Source organism: Trichechus manatus, unplaced genomic scaffold (assembly GCF_000243295.1).
Source record: "Trichechus manatus latirostris isolate Lorelei unplaced genomic scaffold, TriManLat1.0 scaffold00098, whole genome shotgun sequence".
Lineage (NCBI taxonomy): Eukaryota > Metazoa > Chordata > Mammalia > Sirenia > Trichechidae > Trichechus > Trichechus manatus.
In genome coordinates, this window is record NW_004444034.1 from 6,322,069 (window position 1) to 6,332,538 (window position 10,470).

The 10,470-nt window shown below is 40.1% G+C and overlaps 1 protein-coding gene across 7 annotated transcripts in view; it reads left to right on the forward strand.

Moving 5' to 3' along the window:
* TBC1D32 (TBC1 domain family member 32) overlaps window positions 1-10,470 on the forward strand; it is a 286,304-nt gene that overhangs the window by 257,685 nt on the left and 18,149 nt on the right. For all 7 annotated transcript variants that reach the window (XM_023737184.1, XM_023737181.1, XM_023737180.1 and 4 more), the window contains one exon: window positions 4,915-5,103. In XM_023737184.1, coding sequence (XP_023592952.1) covers window positions 4,915-5,103 — 189 coding nt within the window. The remainder of the gene's footprint in view (window positions 1-4,914; window positions 5,104-10,470) is intronic.

Below are 10,470 nucleotides of genomic sequence, written 5' to 3' on the forward strand. Positions count from 1 at the left end.
ATCTTCAATCTCACTAATTCTGACTTCCATTGCCTCAATTCTGCTCCTATGACTTTCTATGGAGTTGTCTAATTCTGAAATTTTATTGTTAATCTCCTGGATTTCTGATTGCTGTCTCTCTATGGATTCTTGCAGCCTGTTAAATTTGTCATTATGCTCTTCTCTAATCCTTTTACTTTCATGTATTGCGTGTTGTGTGTTTTGCTTAATTTTCTTCCTAATCTCTTGAAGAGTTGTGTAATTAATCTTTTTATTCTGCCTCTGGTAATTCCAAGAAATTTTCTTCCTCTGGAAAATATTTAGATGCTTTATTTTGAGAGTTTGCTCAAGCTATCATGGAGTGCCTGTTTATGTGATTTGATATTGACTTGTCTCCGAGCCATCAGTAAGTTTTTATATGTATTTATTTTATGTTTGCTTACTGTATCATAACTTCTTGTTTTGTTTTGTTTTGATATGCCCAAATAGCATGCTTGTGTGAGCTAGCCTAGTCACCAGCAACCTTGAAGCTCCAATGTCCTGCCCCCAGGTGGCCAGACCTGCCACTAAGATGTGAGCCCAGGAGTCTACCCACTCCTCCTGTATGGATTCAGCTCAGGTGTCCAGTAGTCGGCCACTGAGTGTGTGGTGCAGGCTCTCACCTACAGTTCTAGACAGGCATGAGTGATTGGCATAGGCAGAGGCATGCAGCAGAGGGACACAGGGTGAGCAAGGCAGTGGGCTGATGACCACCCCCACTTGTCCAGGAGGAAAGTGTGTCCCTGTTCCCTAGAGCATGTAGGTAGTTGGGTTTTGCAACCAGGCTATGAACACCCAATGCTGTTGGCTGTAAGGACTGGGGGGCATCTCTTATTCTTGTCCCCGTAGCAAGTGGCTAGCTGGCGAGGGTGGAGCCACCAGGCCTCCGTCCCCTGATGTGGGTAGGTGAAAACCCTGCCTAATGGGCAGAGCGTGTCAAATGTCACAAACCTGCCACTTCACAGCTGAAACAGTTCAAGTTAGACTTCAGGTATATACCCTGTTGTACTACAGTAATGAGAGCCTACGCTGTTGAAATGAGCCCAACACAAATCTATGCAGAGAGAAAGGTACTTGAAGTCCATGGATCCCTTATGCCTGTGCCTAGGCAAAGTAGCTGTGCATACCCTGAGTTCCTGGCTTAGGGGAGCTGGCTGATTATTTTTTTCCCCTGTTTGTTAATTTGTGCACTCTCCAAGGCCAGGAGAATGTCTCAGGGTGCGTGACGGGTCCTATTTCTAGCCCAGAGGACTCGGCAATTGCTAAAGCTGGTCCAGGACCCGGTGCAGAGCAGGCAGTGGGGAGGTAAATGGGAGAGAGGTTTTTTCCAAAGGGGGGTGTTTTTGATCCAGGCAGTAGGCCTGACGGAGATACTTATCTTTCACCGATTGAGGGCTTCTTCTCACTGGTTCTGGATGGCTGAGTAGACTCCCTACCACTGCGTCTCTCCCGATGTGGAAAACGCCTCCCAATCGCTGCTGCTTGCCCTCCTCACCCCTCACCCCTGACCTGAGCCGGGCTGAGCAGCTCAGGCTCTCATCAGGTCAGGTCTGGCAACTCCTCGCTGCTTCCGAACTGTCTCTCCCTCCCCCTGCCACTCAGTCTGGTTCCTCAATTTTGCTTTTGATGTTCAGGGGTCCTAGACTGTCATATATAATCGATTCACTTGTTTTTTTGGGTCTTTGTTGTAAGAGGGAATACCGGAAGCGTCTGACTACTCTGCCATCTTGCCCACCCCCCTGCCCCCGGCTTTTTGTTTTCTTTACATTGAGGTGTAATCCATACTGAAGGCTGTGGTCTTTTATCTTCATCAGGAAGTGCTTCAAGTCCTTTTTTTTTTTTTTCAGTAAGCAAGGTTGTGTCATCTCCATAACACAGGTTGTTAGTGAGTCTTCCTCCAATCCTGATGCCCCGTTCTTCTTCCTGCAGTCCAGCTTCTCTGATTATTTGGTCAGCATGTAGACTGAATAAGTATGGTGGAAGGATACAACCTTGACGTATGCCTTTTCTGACTTTACACCACAGAGTATCCCCTTGTTCTGTTCAAACGACTGCCTCTTAACTATGTACAGGTCCTCATGAGCACAATTAAGTGTTCTGGAATTCCCATTCTTTGCAATATTATCCATAATTTGTTATGATCCACAAGTCAAATGGCTTTGCATAGTCAATGAAACACAGGTAAACATCTTTCTGATATTCTCTGCTTTCAGCCAGGATCCATCTGACATCAGCAGTGATATCCCGGTTTCCTCATCCTCTTCTGAATCCAGCTTGAATTTCTAGCAGCTCCCTGTTGATGTACTGCTGCAACAATTTTTCAATGATCTTTGGCAAAATTTTACTTGCATTTAATAATAATGATATTGTTTGATAATTTCCACATACTGTTTATCATGGATTGAATTGTGTTCCCCCAAAATGTGTGCCAATTTGGTTAGGCCATGATTCCCAGTATTGTGTGATTATCCACTGTTTTGTCATTTGATGAGATTTTCCTATATGTTGTAAATCCTATCATTATGATGTTAATAAGATGGATTAGCAGCAGTTATATTGATGAGATCTACAAGATTAGATAGTGTCTTAAGCCAATCTCTTTAGAGACAAGCGAGCAGAGATACGTGGCTACCTCATACCACCAAGAAAGTAGAGCCAGGAGTGCTTGTCCTTTGGACCTGGGTTCCCTGCTTTGAGAAGCTCCTCAACCAGGGGAAGATTGATGACAGGAACCTTCCTCCAGAGCCAAGAAAAGAAAACCTTCCCCTGGAGCCAATGCCCTGAATTTGGACTTGTAGCCTACTAGAATGTGAGAGAATAAACTTCTTGTTTGTTGAAGCCATCCACTTGTGGTATTTCTGTTATAACAACACTAGATGACTAAGACACGGTTGGATCACCTTTCTTTGGAATAGGCATAAATATAGATCTTTTCCAGTTGGTTGGCCAGGTATCCAAGGCCCCTGGCCTTGTTCTGACTGATAATATTGAGCTTTTCCATCATCTCTTTCCAAAGATATAGTCAGTTAGATTCTCATGTAGTCCACCTGGTGAAGTCCATGTGTATAGTCGCCGTTTATGTTAATGAAAAAAGGTATTTGCAGTGAAGTTCACTTGCAAAATTCTGTCATGTGATCTCTGGCATCGTTTCTGTCACCAAGGCCATATTTTCCAACTACTGTTTCTTTTTCTTTGTTTCCAACTTTCGCATTCTAATCACCAGTAATTATCAATGCATCTTGATTGCATGTTTGATCAATTTCAGACTGCAAAAGTTGGTAAAAATCTTCAGTTGCCTCATCTTTAGCATTAGTGATTCATATGTAAATTTGAATGAATATTCATATTAACTGGTCTTCCTTGTAGGTGTGTGGATATTATCATGTCACTGAAAAAGTTGTACTTCAGGATAGATCTTGAAATGTTCTTTTTGACGATGAATGCAATGCCATTCCTCTTCAATTTGTCATTCCCAGTGTCTTAGTCATCTAGTGCTGCTGTAACAGAAATACCACGAGTGGATGGTTTTAACGAAGAGAAGTTTATTTCCTCACAGTTAAAATAAGCTAAAAGTCCAAATTCAGGGCATCAGCTCCAGGGGAAGGCTTTTTCTCTGTTGGCCTTCTTCTCTTCAGTGTTCCCCTGGACTCGGAGCATCTCTGCCCAGGGACCCCGGTCCAAAGGACGCGCTCTGCTCCCAGCACTGCTTTCTTGATGGTATGAGGTCCCCCTGTCTCACTGCTCACTTCTGTCTTTTATATCTCAAGAGATTGCCTCAGGACACAATCCAGTCTTGTAAATTGAGTCCTGCCTCACTAACACAACTGCCGCCCATCCTCCCTCATTAACATCATAAAGGCAGGATTTACCACACATGGGAAAATCACACAATACTGGGAATCATGGCCCAGCCAAATTGATACACACATTTTTGGGGGGACATAATTCAATCCATGACACCCACTATAGTATACCATATGATTGTCCAATTCAAAATTGCCAATACCAGTACATTTCATGTCACTAATGACTAGGATGTCTATGTTTATGTGTTCCATTTCATTTTTGATGACTTCCAATTTTCCTAGATTCATACTTTGTATATTCCATGTTCCTATTGTTAATGGATATTTGCAGCTGTTTCTTCTCAGAAAGGGAGTCTTTCCTCAATGGTAGTTTGTAATTTAAGTGTAAATTAAAATAATGGAAAATAATGTACCAAAAATTTTAATAATATTGATCTCTATGTTACTGCTATTTTTTCTTAAACTTCTCTGTGCTTTTCATAATTGGCAAGTATTGCTTTTATAATCTGAACAAATACTATTAAAAAAAAGATAAATGAGAAGACAGAAAAAACCCTCTTTTTTTAAAAGTATCATTTTTTAATTATTCTCTACATTAGCTCCCAATTTTTTGTTATATAATTATGTTTGGTTTATATTTTTTTCTGATTTAACAGGAGTCCATTTGCATTAATGTAACATTTAGCAATCTGTCATCTGCATAATTATATATCTGTGATTATAGGTAGGATAGAAAAACTCCCATCTCTGAATTAAAATAGTCTCTTAGCATTTGTTAGCTGTAGAGCACAGACTGGTATTATGAGTAAGAGGAGGACAATATGAGTAAAGAATACATTTAGCAATAGATGCAAGAGCAGTGTGAATACCATCAGTTACCCCTAAGTTCAGAGTCCCAAGGCCATGAAAGTTTTTTCATACATTAAGCAAATAGATGAGGCATCCTTTTAATCTTCTATACAGAGTGTCTTTCTATTTTGATTAAATGTTAGGCTTTTCATTGGTTTTGTGTAAGTTATTGGTTACTGCTTTTTAAAAGTTAAATATGGTTTTGTATGCTTTCTAATGAAGTCATTTTCTCCCCCCTTAGATTTGCCTGCAATGGATAACTCAGTGTTTTTGGAATTATTTAGATTGGATAGAAGTCTGCCATTATATTGCTACTTGTATTTTCCTTGGTCCTGATTATCAGGTGTATATCTGTATAGCTATATTCAAACATCTGCAGCAAGACATTCTACAGCACACTCAGACTCAAGATCTGCAGGTTTTCCTAAAAGTAAGTATTCTTATCTCTAGGGAATAATGTTGGTTAAGAATTAATAGATGTGTTAATATAGCAGAGTAAGGGTGATTATTTTTCTTTTCTTGTGTTTTCCAAACTCTTAATAATATTGTTGTATACATGTGTAATTTATAAATAAATAAGAAGAATTAATAGCCAACTTTGAGTGAGTGCTTAGTGTCAGGTATTTTCTAAACAATCCTAAAAACAACTCTGAAAGGTAGGTAGTATTATTATCCCCATTTTAGAGATGAAGAAGCTAAGACACAGAGTTAAGTTGCCCAAGGTTATATAGCCAGTGAGTGGTAGAGCCAGGATATGAAGTTGTCTGGATCCAAAACTTTGCTTTTAACCAGTGTACTATACCAAAAGTATATATATGTATATTTAATATTCTTATGTCTTATTTGGGCAATAAAAGTTCAATTTATTAGTACAGATTTTTGATACTTTAAAAAACATTTAATATAATTTTCTATACCGTCATATTCCATATATTTTTCTAAAGTTGTAACAATCTTTATAAGTTTTCATGAAAAATTATTCTGTCATAATGCACTTTTTAAAAAAATCACTACTATATATAAGTTAATATTTTAAAACAAGATGTAGTTGCCTAGTTTCTCACTCACAATAATGTGACTTTTGAAGCTCTGGATCTTAGAAAATACATGATGTATGAACACATCCCTGTGTGCAATTCCCAGTGGAAATGTACTGCTGCAACTCTTTGTTTTAAGCTGTTTCCTTGAATGTAAAATGTTTCCCTATTCCCTGTACCCATCTTCCCACCAGCACACATATACACACATACACCAAAATCAGTACTTATTATTTTCTAGGTTTCTCTAAGTCCACAAATAATTTCTATGTAAACTATTTTTATCTTTATTCTTTACCATGATATACTTGTCAGAGTCATTCATCATTTAAGAAACTTTCTACATACATCACTAGAATTGTAATCTTAGAAACATTCTTAATGAGAAAGGATACCAAGACAATGGTTACACGTGTAGAAGACAAACTAAGGTAGAAAAAGAAAGGAATGATCTCAAGAAGTAATCGGAAGAACGAGAAGGGTTAAGCAAGTGGGAATCAGGTTGAGGACAAAATGTGGGTTCATTGTCAGTAAGGAATATTTTCATCACCTCTAGTGGTCAGGTAAAGGAATTTCAAAGTCTAAAATTTTCCCAGTCTTATATATGGATATCCCCCTAACTGTAACCCGTAATTCTCTATCCTCTTATCCCACTTCACTTTCTTTGTAGTGTTTATCATTATCTGAAATTATTTTATAGATGTTTTTGTCCACCCTCCCCAGTAGAATGTGTAAGCTCCTTAAGGACTGTGACCGTCTGTCTCATTTATTAATATATTTTCAGTGCCTCATACGGTACCTAACACATTGTGGGTGCTCAATAAATATTTGTGTATGGAGCAAATAGGCAAAGAATGTAAATAAATATATACGGAAAGTGAGTAGGCTTTATTTTATTCACATTGAATAGCAAACATTACTAAATTCTTCTAATCTTTGTTACTTATCTTCCTTCCCACTAGAAAAGTGTCTTTATATTTCATCATGCTTAAATCTGATTAATGTTGGTGATTATTGCAGTTTTATCACTCTCCTACAGGGAAAAGTTGTAATGGGGTTTACAAATGGTGACCTCTTTAAATGTGTCCCTAACTCCACTGCTCCTGGTCATAATGCTATCAATTTAAAACTAAAGGAGTTTTAGATGGAAAAAAACAGATGATCTCTACTACCAAAGTCCAATTTAAATTACTAAAATTTGAATTGAGTTGTGTCTTAGGCTGGGATCTCTAGAGAAGCAAAACTAGTAAAGCGTATAAATATATACATAGAGAGAGGTTTATATCAAGGAAACAGCTCACATGATTGTAGAGGCTGGAATGTCCCAAGTCCATGGATCAGATAGGGGCTTCTCCCGATTCATGTAGCCACAGGGGCTGTTGAACCCAAGATCGGCAGGTTGGAAAGCAAGGCCCTTGCTCACAGGCTGTGAAGATCAATGAATCCCAAGATTGGCAGACAAGACCACAAGGCTTCTCCTGATTCACATAGCTGCAGGGACTGTCGAACCCAAGATATGCAGGTCAGAGAGCAGGGCTCTCGCTCAACAGGCTGTGAAGATCGACAGATCCCAAGATCAGCAGATAAGCTGATAGCTCAAGTCCCAAGAACCAGAGGTCGGATGAACAGGAGGCAGCCACAGGATCCAGAGTGAACAAAAAGGCAGAATGTCTTTTTATATTCAGATGCAGGCCACATGCCCAAGGAAACTCTCTTTAAACTGATTGGCTCCTCACAGCAGATCTCATCATGGGAGTGATCACATATAAACACTGAGAATCGTGGCCCAGCCAAGTTGACACACAATCTTAACCATCAGAAGTTGGTTTATATTCACATTAAGAACAAGTTGAAAAATAATTAAGTTGACCACTTGTCCTGGTACTAACCTTACTTTTTAGTTCTACTGTTTGCATTCATCTGAGGGATTAGGAAAAAACCTTTTCTGGCTGGTACCATGACTTCACTTTATTTTTTGTTTTATTTTCATCATGTAGGTCATAAGTCCACTCTTGTCTTATGACTGGCAGTCATTTGTCTTGTGGTGAGATAAATTCTGGTGTGGTTTATTTTAAATATACATTCAAATAGCCCTTTAACTACTCAGTTAAGTTCTGTAATAATTTATTACTTGGAAATTTTGTGAATATATGTGCACTATTCTTCACCTATTCACATATAAATCAATAATGACATATTGTCTAATAAAATATTTTTATTCTTCCGTTTCTAGGAAGATCTTCCAAATCAGGAATAAATGTATGATTTTAAAAAACTACATTTGACTATAGTTATCCCTATTAAACCTTAGAAATTGTGTTTTTCACTTTCTGATCCCAAATCTCAGGCTTTCACAGAGAGAAAGAAATAAAAATCATTAATTTTCCATTTAACTGCATGTTGTTGTTGTCAGGTGCCATCGAGTCAGTTCCAACTCATAGCGACCCAACGTACAACAGAACAAAACATTGCCTGGTCCTGTGCCATCCTCACAATCGTTATTTGCTTGAGCCCATTGTTGCAGCCACTGTGTCAATCCATGTCATTGAGGATCTTCCTCTTTCTTGCTGGCCCTTTACTTTGCCAAGCACAATATCCTTCTCCAGGGACTGGTCCCTCCTGATAACATGTCCAAAGTATGTGAAGATGAAGTCTTGCCATCCTCCCTTCCAAGGAGAGTTCTGGCTGTACTTCTTCCAAGTCAGATATTTAAAGGCATACCACAGCTATAATAACATTCTTACATAGATTACTGGTATTCCATCATGTTACTCCCTGGCTCTCTCTCCATTGCCTAAAAGATAAAAGCCAATCTGTCCATCATCCAGTCATCTCCATTCCCCAACCCTAACCAACCTTTCTAACATTATCTAATCCCCCAAAATGCATGCTCTACACCAGCCAACATGATTACATTTTATCTGCCAAAGAAGGTCAGCTTCAAACAGGAAGGATGAAGAAATGACAGTCAAGAAAAATTATGTGAATCAAAAAATTTAAAGTTTAAGGTTACCTCATAAAATAATACAAGAACAGGAGGCAGTGCCAAGATGGCAGAGTAGTCACAAACTTCCAGTTGTCTCTCTTACAACAAAGACCTGAAAAAACAACTGAATCAATTATATATAACCATCTAGGAGCCCTGAACATCAAAGACAAAGTTGAGGAATCGGACTGAGTGGCAGGGGAGAGAAAGATGGTTTGGAAGCAGCGAGGAGTTGCCAGACCAGAACCAGTGAGAGCGTGAGCACTTCAGGCCTGATCAGCTCAGAGTGTGTGGTGAGGAAGGCAAGCAGTGGTGCTCAGGAGGCATTTTGCACATCGAGAGAGACCCAGTGGCAGAGAATCTACTTGGCCATCCAGAATCAATGAGAAGCAGCCCTCGATTGGCAAAAGATAAGTGCTTGTGTCTGGCTCAACTCATGGATCAAAAACAGCCCCCTTAGGGAAAAACCTCTCTCCCATTTACCTCCGTGTTCCCTACTCTGCACTGGGTCCAGAACCAGTTTCAGCAATTGCCGAGTCACCTGGGCTGGAAGTAGGACCCAGTACACCCCCTGAACCATTCTCCCAGGCTTGGAGAGTGAACAAATTAACAAACGGGAAAAAATAATCTGCCAGCTCCCCTAAGCCAGGAATTCAGGGTAGGCACAACTCCTTTGCCTACGCACAGACATAAGGGATCCACGAACTTTCAGTGCCCTTCCCCCTACGTAGACTTGTGTGGGCCCATTTCAGCAGGGTAGGCCCTCATTACTGCAGTACACGGGGTATATACCTGAAGTCTAACTTCAACTGTTTCAGCTGTGAAGTGGCAGGTTTGTGACATTTGACACTGCTCTGCTCATTAATTGGGTCTTCACCTACCCACATCAGGGACCTGAGGCCTGGTGGCTCCACCCACACCACCTAGCCACCTGTGACAGTGGCCCAAGAATAAGAGGTGCCCCCTAGTCCTTACAGCCAACAGCACTGGATGCTCATAGTCCGGATGCAAAATCCACCCATCTACGCGCTCTAGGGAACAGGGAAACACTTTCCTCTTGGACACTCGGGGGTGGCCGTCGTCCCCCTGCTGCAGCTGGATGCCTGTGACTACACCAATCACCCATAGCTGTCTGGAACTGTAGTGACAGCCTGCACCACATGGTTGGTGGCTGACTACCTGGACACCTGAGCTGAATCCATACAGGAGGAGTGGGTAGACTCCTGGGCTCACATACTTAGTGGCAGATTTGGCTACCTGGTGGCAGGACATTGGAGCTTCAGGGGTGCTAGTGACTCAGATCACATGAGCAGCCTATTTGGGCATATCAAAACAAAACAAGAAGCTAGGACACAGTAACCAAACATAAATAAATATAATAACTTATTGATGGCTCAGAGACAACAGTCAGTATCAAATCACACAAAGACGCAGACCATGATTTCTTCAGCAAGCTCCCAAAATAAAGCATCTAAATATTTTCCAGAGGAAGAAAATTTCTTGGAATTACCAGAGGCAGAATAAAAAGATTAATTACACAACTCTTCAAGAGATTAGGAAGAAAATTAAGCAAAACACACAACACGCAATACATGAAAGTAAAAGGATTAGAGAAGAGCATAATGACAAATTTAACAGGCTGCAAGAATCCATAGAGAGACAGCAATCAGAAATCCAGGAGATTAACAATAAAATTTCAGAATTAGACAACTCCATAGAAAGTCATAGGAGCAGAATTGAGGCAATGGAAGTCAGAATTAGTGAGATTGAAGAT